The sequence below is a fragment of the Staurois parvus genome, unplaced genomic scaffold, assembly GCF_062004578.1.
Source record: "Staurois parvus isolate SC_StPar_1 unplaced genomic scaffold, SC_StPar_1.0 ptg000075l, whole genome shotgun sequence".
Classification (NCBI taxonomy): domain Eukaryota; kingdom Metazoa; phylum Chordata; class Amphibia; order Anura; family Ranidae; genus Staurois; species Staurois parvus.
In genome coordinates this window covers 1900496-1919809 of record NW_028317871.1, presented here as the reverse complement: position 1 = coordinate 1919809, position 19314 = coordinate 1900496, and the positions used below count along the sequence as shown (strand labels likewise).

Genomic DNA, 19314 nt, shown 5'->3' with positions numbered 1-19314 from the left:
AATGCATCTAGGGATCGGCCACGTTTTCCTATGAAAAATAACAAAATTCGTTGTAATGTTTCCCCTGAAGCAAGCATGAACTAACCCCTTCATATTATAAAGCAGACCGAATTGGCATTTTCCACAATTATGCACAGGCCAGATCTGTGTGCCCAGATAGGACCTCCCAGTGGCTATTCTATGGACAAGGTACACTTTTCTGTATGCCTGATCTTTATTGAGCTGCAATAGTCAATACGCTGCAATGGGCAGAAATATTTGGAAACAAACCACATGAGCTCAAGTATCCAAACGTGAATGTTCCTTCATAGCAAGCCTCCATGATGTACTGTATAGGCCTGGCCACTCCAAATGAATGCATTGTTCTGGTAGATCCTCCTATGACAGACTTTAGCTACTTGTGGAGGACATTGCACTGACTTTTCCTCAGATTGCATATTATCTGGCCATCTTAAGTCTCAGGAATACAATCAAGAGGATCTGACACTTTTTTAAGGTAACAAAAAATAGTCTTTAATTGACTCAACATAAAAATAAGCCAACATGGCTAAAACATATCTTGAAAATATGGGGACTCTGATATCCGGCGACAGTCCGTTCAGGAACGAGAAGCAATTCTGCACCCCTAAAACCAACATAGAGGAAAGGGATGGTCAAATTGCTGTGCTGCTTCCAAACCACCTCTGGCATGCCAGGGTCTTTATGCAGGTCCTCGATGCCAATTCTTGCCCGCGGCCACAAAATATCCACTGGCCACAAGTGAAGGTGAGTGGAGGATGTGATGGTGGATTTCTACCAGCTTCAACCGCAAGCAGTACCACTCCTGAAAAATGAGAGCAAATAATCATTGACACGTCATCATGACAGTCAATTCTCAGTGAAGGCTATCTAGAGTGTCTTTCCTTTTTTTTTTTTTTTGTTTACGAACGATTTTATTGTACATAAGTAGACAGTAAAACAACAGCACAGTATGAAAGTGATATTGTCCAAAAAAATAAGGCATATTTGAAATGTACAATACATAAAAGTATATTAACATAAGAAAGAAGATAGAGGAAACAAGAAAGTTATAAGTACATGAGATACATAAATGATAAAATAGATTGAGTGATACATCTATCAACAATACATGTCAGCCAATCTTCACCGGGGATGTTGTCAATCATGCAATAAATGTCTACAATCCCTCCATGACTCCCATTTTTTATCGTATAAGTGCATCTTATCCAGTAGTGTATAATGAATGCGTTCCATAAGCATTACAGCGTCAATTCTGTGCAAAACAGAGTCCAAGGGTACAACATTGGACCGCCAATGCAGGGCAATGGACCATAAAGTGGCAATACATAATGTATGTAGCAATCTCAGAGTGGAATCAGGGACCCCTGGGATATGAACCCCCAATAAACAGGTCTGTATGGACAATTGTATCGGGTTGCCCGATAGTGAGGTAGCCACCTCAGATATTTTACGCCAGATCAAAGATATATTCGGGCAATCCCAAAATATATGGACCAAAGTACCTGTGCGGCCACAGCCCCGGAAACATAAAGGGGATGTTTGTGGAAACAATGTATGTAGTCTGGACGGAGTATAATACCATCTGGTTAAAACTTTAAGGGCCGTCTCACAAACCGAAAGAGATCTAGAGCTCTTGCATATATTATCCACCATGGAGTCCCAATCCTCATCCGAAAAAGTGATACCACAATCCTCCTCCCACCTCTGTCTATACAAAGGAGGCGCATGAAAAAGACAGATCAAAAATTGGTGATAAAGATCTGAAATAAGACCCCTACCTCTAGGAGAATCACGGCTGACACACTCAAAAGAAGAGATCTTAGAAGATGGGGTAAGACCAAAGTGCGCATTAAAAAAGTGCCTAATCTGTCTATAACGAAGGTACTCACGAAGAGGAACATCAAATAACACACGCAGCATATCGAAGGTAATATAAGATCCTCCTCTTTGGAAATCTGATAATCTGATAAAGGATCGATCATACCCCCAACGAAACATGTGAGGGGAAGAAAAGGCTACAACAAAAGTAGGATCGCCAAAAAAAGAAGCACCTGGGGGAGTATGAGAGACTAAACTCAACTTAGCCTTGTATTTAGACCAAAGTGTCAGCGAGTGGGTCACTATAGAGTTATGAAAAGTAAGCGATCGGGGGGAGATTTTAGACCATAAAATTCCCGGTAAATAAAAAGGACGTATCGACTGAGACTCAAACTTAATCCATGGGATTTGAGAGTTAATAGTAGCCCATTGTGATAATTGCGCAAAACGAGCCGAGAGGTAATATAGCCAAAAGTTGGGAAGACCAAGACCTCCCGTCCGTTGTGAGCGATACAAAATGGATGAGGCAAAACGTGGATGCTAATTTCCCCAAATAAAATTGTTAATAGTCCGCTGAAAATGATCCAAAAACGTTTTTGAAACCGGAACTGGAAGTGCTCTAAAAAGATAAAGTAATTTGGGCAAGATATTCATTTTAACCGCCGTGACTCTACCCAGAAAGGAGATATGATAACCATGCCAAATCTTCAGTAGAGTAGAGAGACGTAACACACATGGTGGATAATTAGCCGTAAACATATCTGAGTATCTGGGAACAAGATTAATCCCCAAATAGGATATCCTGTCCTTGACCCAGCGAAATGGAAAAGAACTACGGAGAGATGCACTTAGGGAGTCAGGAACATTAACAGGCATAATTACCGATTTGGTAAAATTAACGGTGAGACCTGACACTTTAGCAAAATTAGGCAATACGACACACAAATTAGGCAAAGAAGTCAACGGGTTAGTAATAAAAAGCATAACATCATCAGCATACATGCTCAGCTTAAAATGTGAAACTAATAATGAGTAGCCAGAAATATCCGAATGTGATTTGATCGCCAAAGCTAAAGGTTCCAACACCAGCGCAGACAAAAGGGGCGAAAGAGGACAACCCTGACGGGTACCTCTACCCAATGTAAAAAAGTCAGAGTTACAGCCAGGAAGCCTTATTCTTGTTTTAGGAGAGTCGTATAGGGCATGTATGCCTGCCAAAAACCCATCACTGAAGCCCATTTTCTGTAGCAAGGAGAACAGGTAGGGCCAAAGAACACTGTCAAAGGCCTTGTTTATGTCCAAACTCATCAGCAGAACCTCTTTGGAATGTAAATTGGCATCTTGAATAACGTTTAGAGTGAGACGAATGTTATCAGTAATAAATCTGTCGGGAATAAAACCGGAGTGGTCTGGTGAAACCAAAGAGGAGATGATAGGAGCCAACCTGTTCGCCAAAATGCGGCTAAATATCTTCAGATCGTTATTCATTACTGAGATTGGTCTATAGTTTTGCGGCAAACAGTGGTCTTTCTGTGGCTTGGGTATTAGAGACATGTTAGCTAACAACATCTCCTCGGGGAACTTACCCCCCTGTAAAACATCATTAAATAATGTTATCAAGTATGGAGCCAATATAGAGGTGAAATGTTTAAAATAGCTAGCAGTAAATCCATCAGGACCCGGTGTAGTAGAGCGTTTCAGCGTACCTATCGCACATGTTATTTCCTCCAAAGTACAGGGGGCATTAAGAGAGGCAATCTGAGAAGGTGTGAGAGCAGGAAGGGGTATAGAATCTAGCCATGAATCTGATAGAGAAACAGAATCCGACTGTGGAGAAGCCAGTAGTTTAGAATAAAAATTTTCAAAAATACCCAATACTTCCCGAGGTAAAGATGAGATAGCACCTGAATTAGTACGCAATTTATACACGTGTGGGGGGCGCAAAGAATGGTTCAATTTCCTTGCAAACATGGTAGATGCTGAGTTGCTATGTAATAGGAACGAGGCCTTCGACCAGCGGAGGGCCTTTTCAGTTTTTTGGGAAAGTAGGGCATTCAGTTCCAAGCGTTTTTGGGACAATAGCTGTTTATTGAGTAAAGATGGATTAGCTACATGGCTTCTATAGTGTGCTTCTAATTCTCGGGTTAGAAGTAGTATCTGCTGCCAACATTTTTTATTTCTGGCCGAAGCCATAGAGATAAGTCGGCCTCGTAGGACCGCCTTGTGGGCTACCCAGAGTGTGGCTGGGGAAATATCAGGAGTTGAATTAGATTGAAAGTATTCCTTAAGAGACGTAACCACCTCCTGGCGAGAGTCAGTATCCGTTAACATAGAATCATTAAGTCTCCATGAAAAGGGAGTAGGTGCCAATCCCACAAACGTGATAGATAAGGCCATAATACTGTGATCCGACCAGGTGCTCAAGTGAATACTAGCTATCCTAGAATTAGCTAGCAAAATAGGGGTACAATAGATATAGTCTAGTCTAGCATAAGAGTCATGTGGGTGGGAATAAAATGTGTAATCCCTGGCACCCGTGTTATGCGCTCTCCAGGCATCCACCAACTGGAGAGCATCTAGTTTCTTAGTAAGGGATTTTGGGAAAGCTTGGGAAGTGTGCGAGGAGGAGCTACGGTCCAAAAGAGGATTTGCCACCAGATTAAAATCATCACCCACCAATAGATGGGGGGACAAAAATTTATCCAGAGCACCAAAAAATTTAGAAAAAAAGGTAGCTTGTGCTGAATTCGGTGCATAGACATTAGCAATAGTAAGTTCTCGACCTGAAAGGGTGCCTTTAAGAATGATAAACCTACTGTCCGGATCACGATACACATGTTGTACCTCAAAGGGGAATGAGTTATGTAGAAAGATGGCCACTCCCCTACTCTTGGAGGAATGCAGGGTATAATACCCCTGCCTATAGGATCTATGAAAATATGTCGGGTGCTTTGCAGCTGCAAAATGTGTTTCCTGTAATAAGATCATTTTGGCTCCCAGTCGTATATTGAAGAAAGGCTGTTTTGCGCTTGTTTGGTGAATTGAAACCCTGGACATTATGCGAAATACATTGAATTACCATAATAAACAGAGCTTACGACTATCATCATAAAAGTACACATTACAAGGATATCCCCTAAAATTATTTGGCTAGACATAGAAATCCGCAGGTCTACAGCAGACAGACGTACAGGTGGCAGAACCAGCCCAGAAGACCCCCCGGCCCCAATATGGGGGCCGTGACGTCTACAGACCGACACAATACCATCCTCATGCACTAAAGTTTTGAGAAAAGAGAGTACAAAAAACAATAGAGAGGAGATTTTAATAGCTCCTACAATTGAGAAGGTAACTGAAGAACATGGATCAGGCAGAAAAGTTATCATACCTGATAAAACAAAAAGTTCAAATCTTAAGGGGCCAAATGGGCCCAAACCCTGTCTCCCTAAAACATGGAAAACGGAGCTGCCACCCCTCAATCGGGCGGCGACACCTCCGGCCATGTCAGGAGGCAGGGTGGGGTAACGTGTCGAAGAGTTGTGAAACCATAAACCAATGGGCGTCATTAGGAGAGTCCGAGGACCCTTGTTATACCTTAACTCGTCCAGCTATCAATGCAAGGCACACATAATGCTTAGAAATACTAAATTATCACAGCAGTAACCATAGAAATACACATCCTGACAACGTAAGATATAAAGAGCAAAATCCGTGTCCCAATTCTTGGGAAAGTCATAAGAGACCATAGGCAGGACCAAGGACCGTCAAACAGTGGGTAGTAGGCAAGTGAGAATGGATCTGTTAGCCCGGATCCTGTCTGACTCTCCTTCTATCCCTCCGTGGAGAGGGGGTATGCCAAATGGGAGAGATACGAGGGGTGGAGGGCGGACGTTGAGGTGATGGGGCATCCGCTAGGCCTAATTTGGCCAAGATTGCTCTACCTTCAGAAGGGGATGTAGCCATATATGTGCTCCCATTATGCGGAACTATCAACTTAAAGGGGAAGCCCCATTTGTAGCGGATACGAGCTGAGAACAGAACCGTTGTAACTTCTTTCATTTTTCTACGCCTCTCCAACGTGGCCGGGGAAACATCCGGAAAGATTTGTAGAACCGAACCCTCAAAGGATATCGTTGGAGTATTGCGAGCAGCTCTGAGTATTTCTTCTTTGGTTAAAAAATCCTTCATACACAGGATAATATCCCTAGGCGGCTTGTCAGTAGGAGGCTTAGGGCGCAGGGCTCTATGAATGCGGTCACAGGCAAAAGACCCAGGATCACGATCCGGGAGGAGTGACTTAAATAATTTGGTCACGGTTAAGGAGAGGTCAGACATAGACTCCGGGATTCCCCTGATTCGCAGATTATTCCTGCGATTGCGATTATCAAGATCCTCAACCTGCACCTGCAGTTGAAAAAAGGCCGTTTGTAAATGATCATGCTCCTTGGAAAGTTCACCATAGGCCAGGCTAAGTTCATCGTGTTTGGTTTCTAAGCGGTCTGTCCTGGAGCCCAGCGCGGCTATTTCCTGAGAGAGAACATTAGTGCTTTTATGCAATTCTGATTGAAATTTGGCGGCTAGTTTGGCGTACATAGATTCCAAGCAGGACTCCAAGTCCCCTTTTGTGAGTTGCTGTGTATTTTCACTGACCAAGGCCGATAAAGGAGCTGTGGTATCCTGTGTGGGATCGGACAGGGATGCTCGCTCTGTATTGACTGGAGACATGCCGCAAATTTCGTGTGCCTTAAGTAGGTATGTTGTGAGGGACTTCTGGGCTTGTCCCTTTTTTTTCTTGGTGGACGGCATACAGGGAGTCTCCTGGGGGTGATCAACTGAAAATAGGATAATGAATGGAGATTATGACCCCAGGGGACCTATAACGCCCAAAATAGGTCTAGGGTTGTAGTTACATGAAAGCCGTCAAAACCATCTGCGAGGACATTATATGGTAAAAATATTTAATAAGCCATGGAAGGGTAGAGAGGTCATAGATCGCAGCAACCAACAGAGATATCACACCGGAGCAGGATGATGGCACCAGATCCCAACTTAAGATACAGGAGGGACAAATGGGAAGCAGAGGACCTCAAGTACCAGGCACAGGGCCCTCCAGGGAGACACCCTCCGGGGCGGTATTAAGGCCTCAGTAGGCCTCTGAGCCCAACAGGGGCTGTGGTCACTGAAGATGATGGGCTCTGGGGTCAGCAACGTGAGGCCCGCTCCCCAAATCACTGCAGGGGGATCTGATGACAGGAGGCCACCCGCACCCCCCACTCACTGTGACCGGATGAAGGAGGCTCCCGACAGGCACTGTAGGCCGCAAGTGCCGCTTCCACCGCGGGGAGCAGCAACACTCAGCGGCGTCTCTCCCCCAGCTCCAGCAATGCAGAGGGCGCTGCGGATGTCCCCTGGTGATCTCCCACAACCCGGATGGCAGCGGGTACCGACAGGAGTGTAGATGGGAGGCGCCGGAGCACCGGCCCACGCGGCCGTACCAGGCCGCGGACGTCTGCCGCCACGAGGGGCGGAAATATCGCCCGGAGTCCGCCCCCCAGGGATCGGGGATGCTACCCGGGCCCTCCGCCGTCTCTCTGTGATCCGCTGCTGCATGGATGGCAGCGGATTCAAAAGTTCGGCGCCGGAGCTCCGGATTATGCGGCCGCTCCGGTCACCATCTTGGACACGCCCCCCCGAGTGTCTTTCCTTTTTAACCATTTCAAGAGTTCAAGGAAACATTCTTGGAGCATCTACTGTGTTTGGAAAGGCCCAAGGTCCCCCCCTCCCCCAGGCACACTAATGCTTACTTGAAGTGGAGCCCCATCCTGATTTCATGATGTGCTTGAAAAGCTTGCCTCTCTGGTCTACGTGGCTCATGAAGGAGTGTTCTTGGGCTCACACCAAAACAAGGTGCTTGTTCTGGGGGCAATGGACAGGAGAGAGGGGCCAAGGAATGCTGGCATGGGAGCAGCTAAATGAATGATCTTGGCTGCTCTGTGGTAAGCGGCTGTTCAGAGCAGGTAAAGCAGTCCTTAGACGGGTTGAAAATTGGCTGATCTTCAAAATAAAAAACCCAAAAAGAAAAATCGATTGTTCGATGGGCCGACGTTACCAACGTTCTAAAAATTATCTGATTTTCAACCCGTCTATGGCCGGCATTAGTCTTACATGTTAATTATTGTAGTTTGGAACAATTGTTAAGATCACTTTTCCAAACCCACCTGTGACATCAGACAGCGAATTGCAACAGGCTTCCCAGGGTCGCCATCTGCCTTCCCCTCCAGCAGTTAATCAGCTGAAAGAAAAATAAACACATTTAGATACATAGCATAGGTTTTTTCCTTCAAAAATCTACAGGTGGCACAGACAATAGGCCCGCTCCTGGTTAAGGATTGTCACCTTTGTGTATAGAGTGGGACAGGTACCTGCTCCCGCTTCTGCTGCAATTGTAAATTGCCCTACTACCCCCTCTGTTGTTTTCTTGGAGGTGTCTGGTCCCTGAAGACTACGGGACCATTCCCAAAGTGCAGCGCTACTCAAGCATGGGTAGTGGGCACCTGCTTAGGATGCCAAAAGCTGTCACAGACAGGGGCACACATTGAAGATGGTGGTGCCAGGGCGAGAAGATGGCTGATAAAACCAGTCATGGTGAGTAACCTGCTGGATGGAGGGAGCGTTGAGTGTCTGTATTTGACAAGTCAGCAGCTACCTTTTTGATATCTGCTGAGTTTGATAGTTGGAAAAATCAAATGGAAAACCTCCAACTTGGAGGACGAACTTACATTAGGTCTAATCTTTGCTCTCCAATTTCTATATGCTCTGTCAAACTTACTTTCTTGTTCAATAAATAAGACCTGTATTTGGCCATCCTTGTGTGGATTATTCTTGGTAATATTGTAGTCTGTTACTAAGATTAATATTTTCCCACCTCAGATATACTAGCCAATTCAATGGATTGAAAAGATATAACTTAATTTAAGATAACGATTATACAAGACCAAAACAAGGACCCAATTGACTGCAACTGCAACAAATTTAATCTACCTATGGTAGAATACGTACATGTGAAGTAGCGGGTGATCAGGTCAGCTCGCGTGGCCATCCCATCATCTGTATTGGAGCTTCGGGACACGCGCAGCTGACGGACGTCTGGCTCCCTCTCCTCAGAAGTCTCCCAGGAATCATTCCTCGCCTGGCAGATGTTGTGTAGGAGGCAACAGGTGAGGATGATTCTGGAACACTTCTGAGGAGAGTATAATAACTCACCCCCAGGCCTGGCCAAACAAAAGAATCGGGATTTCAGCACCCCGATGGTCTGCTCCACGATGGCTCTTGTTTTGACGTGAGCCTTGTTATAATTTTTCTAGGCCAGGCTCTGGGGGTACCTGACTGGAGCCATCAGCCACGTCAGCTGCGGATAGCCGGCATCCCCTGCAAAAAAAAATCAAATGTGGTCAAGTCATTGCATTAGTATGGTTATATATTATATAGACGTTCAAACCGTACATTATTTCTGAGGTTGTTTTCTAGCTAGACACAATTGATAGCCTGTCTCCATTGTACAGTGACCACGTTCCTCATTGGTGATTGGGCGCCAGTACTGTAGCTCAGGAAAGGCACACAGGCAGGCAATCACTGGCCAGGAGGCGGAGCCGAGCGGCCACGCGAAAATCAAGGGAGGGAGAGGCCGAAGTGAAGGAAGGAGGACAGCTGACAGGTGTGCCGTGCAGACGGTACTGCTGCAACCAGGTATGCTGGCTGCAGCAGCACCATGCTGGAACAGGGGTCAGCTAGTTAAGTATCATTGGTGTCAGTGGGAAGAATAGTGCCCCATCATTGGTGTCACTGATAATAATGATGGGACATTATTCCTCCCACTGACACCAATGATGGGGTACTATTCCTCCCACTGACACCAATGATGGGGTACTATTCCTCCCCACTGACACCAATGATGGGGCACTATTCCTCCCACTGACACCAATGATGGGGCACTATTTCACCCACTGACACCAATGATGGGGCACAGTACAGGAGATGACCATTTTTTTTTTTAAACTATAGTCCGGCCCTCCAACGGTCTGAGGGACAGTGAACTGGCCCCCTGTTTGAAAAGTTTGAGGACCCCTGTTGTAGACTAATGCACTGTACACTGTCATGCAGGATACAGCAACGCATTGGACACTGTAATACTTTGTACACTGTAATACCGTGTACACCAACACATTGTAGAATGTAATGCATTATACATGTCCAGATATTCAAAGATTAACCATGAAGGCCTAGCTGGTTACCTATTTGCCGACCGCAGATAGCCTAATAACGCTACACTGCGTCCAGCCAGTTCTGGGTGGGCGTCATATGAGGTCCTGGCAGAACGCGCTCTCCTACGTGCCCCCAGCAATCTCCGTGATTGCTGTGTCCTACGGACACAGCGGATCACGTGATGTGGTAAAAGGCCAATCACAGCGGCTTTTTACCATGTGATCAGCCATGTCCAATGACACGCTGACCACAGGGAAATGCGATTGCCGGGTCTTGGCTGCACTTTCCTCACGCTGTCAGAATGTGGGGAAAGTACTGCCAAGAACCAGCAGTTATCAGAGCAGGGATCGGCACCGATCATCAGGGCACTGATGATCAGTGCCACCCACCTGTGGCCAGCAGTGCCACGCACCTGTGCTGCCTCATCAACGCACATCAGTGTTGATAAATTACCGGTTTACCAAATGTTATAATTGAAACAGTTGTTTTTTTTTTCATTATGTGATAGTTTGTGGTTTATCGAGCAAAAAGTAAAACACACAGCAGCAAGTCAATACCACACAAAGAAAGCTCTATTTGTGTGAAAAAACTGATATAAATTTAAGATGGGTACAATGTGGCATGACCGCACAATTGTCATTCAAAAGGTAACAGTGCAGAAAGATGAAAATTGGCCTGGACAGGAAGGGGGTAGGAGTACCCAGCAGGCAAGTGCTTAATATCATTGACCCATCAATACCCAGGAGCTAATGTACAGATAAGTAGCATGTGCACCAAGTGAGATTCTGCTAGGCCCCAACCAAAACATTGCAGTTACCTGTCCCTCACATGTTATGAACATATTTGCAATGGCCACACTTACTTTACAAATAAAGATCATCTCCTCAGTTGCGAACTGTTGTCTTGCCATGTCCAAATGCCAATCAAACTGCAAAAAAAATACAAAGAAACACAGAATCCTCCAACCACTCTCACCCACTTACACTCCCCACAACCACTTCCGGGTCCGCGCGAACGTGATGATGCACTTCCGGGAGGACAGCCGCTCGAGCACCACGGGGACAGCTGTTTGGCGCTTGTTCGCAATCACGCATTTAATGGCAGCAATCGCAAATGTTTGTCAGCAATCGCGCATTTGTATGCACGACTATGTTAGCTTTCGCAAATATGTGTTTCTCACTGAATTTTTTCTTTAACCTTGGCTAATATATATATTTGTTGCCAAAGGCCAAAAATCAACACAGTGTGGACTATTTTATTACTGTAAGTCAAATTGTAGAAAACCTGTAGCTGGCTGCACAGTGATTATGACGTATTCATTGGTACATAACAATATTGTGGTGCAAGAGGGTTTTTTTTTTTTTGTTTTTGTTTTGAAAAAGCCAGTTTGCACACACTTGCATATTCACGCTCTTACAAGCTACATTTGAGCAGATTATATAAGTATACAAAGTAACTATTAAGGTTGTTCATATATTGAACATAAAATAAACACAAAAACATCAGTCAAACATTTATTGATCAAATATATCTTCATTTATTTGGTCAGCAGGAACAAGTAGGTACAGTCAATATCTTGGTGTGAGTCACAAAAAAATAGGATTGATGTGGCGATAATAAAACACTCCTGCTCATAAGAGCTTACAATCTAAAGATACTTCTAATGAACTCTGCGTGCACAGGTTATAGCAGGAAACAAAGGGGAAGATGAATCAAGCAACATTTTTGTACACAAAACTTACTTACACAATCACTTAGTATAAAGAGCCATTCACAAAAAAGTCTACAGATCAAAATATCAAGAAAACAAGACATATGTGAAATAAAAAAAAACCCCTCCCACCTCTACAAATCCCCTACACATACATTTGTCAGCAGGTTTGTCAGAAAAATGCATTGCAGTCTAAATAAGCAAACAAAATTAAAACAAGAGCAGATTTTAAACAAAACGATTGACATGTGTGAGGCTTTCAATGCAAAGAGAAAAAACACAATCATTGTGCAATAACACACAAACACACTTTACAAGGCCAAAAATATGCAAACGTTTCAAACCCACTTCCAAACACAGCCTGAGTGGTGTCTGGGGCAATTCAGCACAAAATCTCTTCTTCCCCCAAACCACTACAAGCAAGGACTTAGTCAAAAACCACACGGCCTAGTAACAGGCCAAATCACTCACTACTGCACATCTTTATATAAGCTAGGTTGTATTTGGAGCACGCCAAACAAGGCCCCACACCCAATTAAGCCACACCCACCACTGACCTTAATTTGGTCAGTGAAAGTGTTTTCACCTGATGAATCCTCTTCCTACCTGCATTAACCCTTGGTATACAGGCCCCACCCCCAATGAAGGCCACACCCACCACTGTCAGTGAAAGTGTTTTCACCTGATGAATCCCCTTCCTACCTGCATTAACCCTTGGTATACAGGCCCCACAAATCAGAAAGAAATATACAGTGAAATGTACGTGTGCAGCATACAACAGAACATTGAGCAGGGATGTGAAAGGGAACCCCAATTGGAACCTTTATTGCTACTATGGTCACAATTCCCTCCAGATTCTCACATGAGTTAAAACAGTCACATGACCACATCTTGTATGCAATACTGAAAATGACAAATCGATTTGACTAGTATGGTGAATTTCCCATCAATTGGTAAAACACTCCAGAAATCAAACATCACCAAACATTACACTCTGGGCAAAGCTGATTTACAAATTATGCGGCTTACAGTAAAGTTGACCATTTCAATGCAATTTTCAAGACATCTGACACAGATCTCTATGCAAATTGCCACTAAAGTAGTACATGTACTACTTAAGAAATCAGTATTTGAAACACACCCATGTGGTCGCAGACAATAGGGTGCGACTTTGCAGACGATTTACAACTTACAAGCATGTTGTGCAAATCACATGCCAAGTCCCACTCAATGTGCATATTGGAGCATTCATATTGTTGTGGTTCAAACTTGGTCTGAGCCGCAAGTAATAATAAAGTAATGAATACACTACTTTTCATGCAATTTGCTGAGAGATCGGTGTCGAATGTCTTGCAAATTGCACTTGAAATCACCATGTACCCCGACTTTGAAATCATGCAACTTCTATGCAAGTCACATGATGTGACTGTGGTGTCAATAACACCACTTAGAAATCTGCTTTAATGTGACCAGGTGGCCCCCAGTAACATTGTTTGCGATTGCCATGCAATTGGCATGACAGGCAACTTGCAAATCGTAGACCAAGTCGCACCCTATTGGCCACTGTAGGCTCTGCTCACATCCAATTGGATTGTGAACTCGTGCAACTTCACTGTATGTTGGGCAATTGCCGCATCAGATTAGATGTGACAGTGGTGTTAGCCCCCAGTAACATTGTGTGCAATTTGCCATGCAAAGGGCAAGCTGCTGGCCATGCCAATCACATGACAAGTCACATCCAGGGTGTGCAATTTCAGGTGCAATTTGTGAATTGACATCATACCTGATATTGGATATAATGAATGTGAATGTGAGTGTATTAACATACGCCATTTGTTGCAGCGAGAGTTCAAAGGTATTTGAAAATTTTGGCCATTTATTAGCAGTTTAACATCTAGACTCAAATAGAAATCGCAATGCTACACACAACTGAAAATGCAACTAGTTAGTAATTCTCTAGAAAACACAGTAAAATTGGCAACTTAAAGAGTAATTTTCACTTGCATCTAGTGTGAACGAAGCAGGTAAATCAACAAAGGAAATAAATATTTGAAGGCGTGCGGTACCTGCCTGCTGGGATAAGGGTCTGCTTTGCATTTGGTGGAAAAATCCATGCCAGTATTTGTAACAAGTTTGATGTGTGGATTCACCAACCAAGTCTTTTCTCTCTCACTCACTCTTCTGTATGTCTCTCTTTATCACTCTTCAGTATGTATCTCTCGCTCACTCTTCTTTGTCTCACTGGCTCGCTCTTCTCTCTCGCTCACTCTTCTGTATGTCTCTCTTTATCACTCTTCAGTATGTATCTCTCGCTCACTCTTCTTCGTCTCACTGGCTCGCTCTCGCTCACTCTTCTGTATGTCTCTCTTTATCACTCTTCAGTATGTATCTCTCGCTCAGTCTTCTTCATCTCACTGGCTCGCTCTTCTCTCTCTCTGTCAGCTCTTTGCTTGCCAAATCCTTCACAAAAGTGGATGGAGTGTAAACCATCATTATCAAATCTATTAGTGATCCAGGCCCTTATCTTATTCCCATTGTATGACATTCACATGAGGTGCAGCTTTGAAGATGTTTCAACAGACAAGGCCTCATTCTAATTCACATTTTAGGGATCATTTAGACAGAAAGCAAAGATGTTGCCAGAACATCTATTTGAAGACAGCCGCACACAGAGATCATGCTACTTCCTTGCCGGGGTTGGGATTCAAACCGACAACCCTAGAGTTGTGAGGCAGTAGTGCTAACCACTAATCCATGGAGCTACATTGCTAACCCAGCCTGTATTTCTGTGTTGTGAATCAATCCTAGGTCCCTGGGCAAGGTCAGTGTAACTAGCCAGATATCTCCAATGTGACACAAATGTTGTGCTATGTTGCCAATTCAGATGTATGTTGGTTCTATGTATCCCAATACAAAGGATTGCAATACTAATACAGGCGTACCTCGGTTTACCAACGCCTCAGGGAACGTCATATTTGGGGTACAAATGCCAAACCATTTCAGTTAATTGGTCTGTTTACAAATGTTTGAATAATTTGGTATGGGCATGTGGCCTGGTATGGTTCAGGAGGGGGGGAGGCGCTCGCTCTTCCCCCCCCCCCCCTTCCTGACCTGCCGGGCTGCATGCTCGGATAAGTATCTGTTATGGATTTTGGGGGGTACCCCATGCTGTTTTTTATTTAATTTCAGCGTGGAGTTACCCCTTAACAACCATACGAGACCCGAAGGGCTTAGTATGGATGGGAGGGGGAACCCCACGCCGGGTTTTTTAAAAATTGTTTATAATTCCCTGCAATACTTTTACATTCAACTGTCAGTGGGGAACTCCGCCGACAGCAGAAACATGAGCGCTGCATTGGTTTTCGCTACTAAAATGCTGCATGAGTTGATAACATAACTCATGCGGGATTGTAGGAGTGACAGCCATGTGTTAATGTTTCAACTGTCAGGGTTCCCTACTGACAGCTGAATGTAAAATAATTTCCTCCCATCCATACCAAGCCCTTCGGATCTGGTATGGATATTAAGGGGGAACTCCACGCTGAAATTAAAAAAAAAAACAGCGTGGGTCCCCCTCAATATCCATACCAGACCCTTATCCGAGCATGCAGCCCGGCAGGTCGGGAAAGGGGGGGACAAGCGAGCGCCCCCCTCCTCCTGAACCATACCAGGCCACATGCCCTCAACATTGGGGGGTGCTTTGGGGCAGGGGGGGGCTCCCCCTCCCCCCAAAGCACCTTGTCCTCATGTCGATGAGGACAAGGGCCTCTTCCCCAGAACCCTGGCCGGCGGTTGTGGGGGTCTGCGGGCAGGGGGCTTATCAGAATCTGGAAGCCCCCTTTAACAAGGGGGCCCCCAGATCCCGACCCCCCCTACGTGAATGAGACTGCGGTACATGGTCCCGCGACTCATTCAAAAAAAAAAGGTGTGGTGTAAAAAAAAACACAGTACAGGGTCTTTGACAAGTCCTTTATTAAAACAATGTCCCCCGCAGTAGATCCAACGTCAATCACGGTGGCTGCGCAAACTGAAAAAAGAAAAAAAAAGAAAAAAGTTCCGGTCTCGTCAGAGGCTTCCAGCCGTCTGAAATAAAGGCTAGCTGACATTTCTTAAATAGGTTAGGGGCGAGGCCAGCCGGGGACATCATCCCCGCCCCTTACCTATTTGAGAAATGTCACCCTGTCTCTCCACTGAGGCTAACTAGCTAGCTGAATGCAGGAGACAGTCTGACAGTGCTTATATAGGTATGGGGCGGGGCCAGCCGGGAACAGCAAGCATGTGACATGGGGCGGGTCACAAGGTGCTTTGGGGGGCCCCCCTGCCCCAAAGCACCCCCCCATGTTGAGGGCATGTGGCCTGGTATGGTTCAGGAGGGGGTGGGGGCGCTCGCTCGTCCCCCCCCTTTCCTGACCTGCCGGGCTACATGCTCGAATAAGGGTCTGGTATGGATATTGAGGGCGACCCACGCTGTTTTTTTTTTAAATTTCAGCGTGGAGTTCCCCCTTAATATCCATACCAGATCCGAAGGGCTTGGTATGGATGGGAGGGGGGACCCACGCTTTTTTTTTATTATTTTGCAATAAAGGAAATTATTTTACATTCAGCTGTCAGTGGGGAACTCTGACAGTTGAAACATTAACACATGGCTGTCGCTCCTACAATCCCGCATGAGTTATGTTATCAACTCATGCAGCATTTTAGTAGTGAAAACCAATGCAGCGCTCATGTTTCAGCTGTTGGCGGAGTTCCCCACTGACAGTTGAATGTAAAAGTATTGCAGGGAATTATAAACAATTTAAAAAAAAACCCGGCGTGGGGTCCCCCCTCCCATCCATACTAAGCCCTTCGGGTCTCGTATGGATGTTAAGGGGTAACTCCACGCTGAAATTAAATAAAAAACAGCATGGGGTATCCATACCAGACCTGAAGGGCTTGGTAAGGATGAGAGGGGGGACCCACGCTGTTTTTTTTTTTTTTTTTATTGCGGACCTTTATTTTTACATTCAGCTGTCAAAATAATATTATCTAGACCTTCAAAATAAGTAAAATCATTACAGAAATAATTATAAAGGATAAGAAACAAAAATAGAATCACTAGAACTAAGGAAATCAAATTAGAATACATAAAGATATGCTTAGTGCTGTTTGTTTAACACAGTAGACACGACCGAGTGTCGGCTGTCAGAGGAATCCACAGTGAGATATTAGGCAGTGGCTAAAAAGCCAAAGCCCATGGCAGACACCTAAAATGTATTCTGCACATGCTCAGTTATATCGGCCAAAGACACTGCACGGGAGTCTAGATTTTTACTGTGTCTTTTTCCTTGAAAAAAACTATTTTTAACACATTCTTAATTTTTTTGGAAATAGCAGATATTGTTTAAAGTGAAGTCCTAATATTTGGCAAAGCAAATTTCTAAGTGAACATGTCTCTGCAGTGATTTTTCATGGTGTTAGACGTGCTTCTTAGCAAGTCTGCTTTGTGAGTCTGAATTCCGGGAGTGTGTCTTTTTGTGAATTAGATTGGGCATCTGCTTATGGGCGCTGCTCAATAGTAAATCTCGTTGTGGAGTAAAAATAGACAGTCGCCCATAAAAATTGTGCGTCCGCCCACGAATATGCACCCACGCCCAATAGTAAATCAGGGCCCATGTGTCTGAAAAAATATATAAATTTAATTTTGCAGTGTTGCATGTCTGAATAATTGTCATTCAAAGTGTGTCAGCGCTAAAAACCTAAACATGGCCTGGTCAGGAAGGGGTGAAACAGTCTGGTCCTGGGGTCGTTAAGGTAGTTATGTCCTACCATAACCTAATTTCCTTGGTACAACAACTTTCCCTGAGGATAGAGTCTAAGCTGTTGTTCAACCAGGGGACTACTTATGGGAATTTGGACTTCAAACTACCCCCAGTTCACCCAACAGGAACTTGGAGATGCAGAGCTGAGTGGGTACCTGGAGAGCCAAAGAGGTGGCTGCATAGAGTAGGGACTAGGTAGCACTGGTGGTAGGACTAGCAGCTGAACTGTACTGAAAACTGAAGTGTCAGTGCACACCTAGGATCATGTCAGCTTGAGGTAAAGATCAAGACTCATAGCTTAAGACAGTATGCTCAGGCCAGGCATGGACCCATCCCTGGTGCTTCTACCTTCCAGTGATCCTCTGGAAGATCTCTATAAGATATTGAAAGCACAACAAGTCACACAGAACTGCCTGGCCTAATACATTCAAGCTCTTAACTCTTGTCTAGTTCTACAAGCCTCCTTGGTTGCTCCAACTACATTTGCATAACCCTCACCACTTGTGCAAGCGCTATCTGAGCCTAATCCCTTGCCTTCAACCATGAATCCTCCTCCAATTTCTTATTACTCTAGGGCATTCTGTTTGAGCTGCAACCTCAGAATTTTCCCATTCATCATTCTAAGGTCGCCTATCTGACAAAATACATGGAAGGTGGCAGCTCCTTAAGAATCGATTTAAAGAACTAGGCTACAAGGTGAAGGGAAGGACCTCCACGGTGATATTTTGTGAAATATTGCCTGTGCCATTTGCAACACAGGAAAAACAGGGGGAACTTAAAGAACTGAGCATCTGGTGTTTGAGGGAAGGATTTGGGTTTCTAGAGCACTGGGCTGACTTTTCATTGGAATACAACCTATATGCTAAAGATGGTTTGCACTTAAATGGAAGGGTGTCTGCTGTGCTGGGGGAGAGCTTTATGAGAAGGCTGGATGAGTATTTAACCACTTCAGTACCCCACACTTTCACCCCCTTCCTGCCCAGGCCAATTTTCAGCTGGCAGCTCTGTCTCACTTTGAATGACAATTACCCTGTCATGCAAAACTGAATCCAAATGAGATGTTTATCATTTATCACAAATATTTATAATTTTAACACAAATATAGCCTTCTTTTGGTGGTATTTAATCACCACTGGGCTTTTTATTCTTTTGCTACATAAACAAAAAAAGACTGAAAATTTTGAAAAAAAAAGTTTTTCTTTGTTTTTGTTATAAAACATTGCAGTTAATAACCTTTTTTCATAAATTTAGGCCAATATGTATACTGCTACATTTCTTAAGTGAAAATAACCCAAATCAGTATTCATTATTTAGTCTGTAGGAAAGTTATAGAGTCTACAAACTATGGTATATACAGTATATCTGAATATCGATCAATCATGATGTAAAGAGCTCATTTCTCGAGGCACAAAAATGCCAAATTACAAATAACCTCCAAATGACCCCTTTTTGAAAAGTAGACAGGCCAGGGTATTTAGTAAGAGGCATGTGAGTGTTTTGAAGCTGTATTTAAAAGTCACAATTTTTTGGAAAATTAATTTGAAAAACATTTTTTTCTCTTTTTCTTTTTTCTTTTATGTTGTCAATAGTGCAGTACAGTGCCATTCTCTACCTGGTGTGGCAGTGATCAAGTACACTAACTAGTGACAGTATGTTTTTTTTAAAAAGTAATAACACCATTTTACCATATTAACACTGTACTAC

The 19314-nt window shown here is 44.2% G+C and overlaps 1 protein-coding gene across 1 annotated transcript in view; it reads right to left on the bottom strand.

The window, feature by feature from the left end:
* Positions 1 to 493: 493 nt before the first annotated feature.
* LOC149469310 (uncharacterized) overlaps positions 494 to 19314 on the bottom strand; it is a 39315-nt gene continuing 20494 nt past the window's right edge. The window contains exons 5-7 of the mRNA XM_089669409.1: positions 8899 to 9199; positions 8058 to 8131; positions 494 to 823 (exon numbers count right to left, since the gene is read on the bottom strand). Coding sequence (XP_089525535.1) covers positions 8124 to 8131; positions 8899 to 9199 — 309 coding nt within the window. The 3' untranslated portion in view covers positions 494 to 823; positions 8058 to 8123. The remainder of the gene's footprint in view (positions 824 to 8057; positions 8132 to 8898; positions 9200 to 19314) is intronic.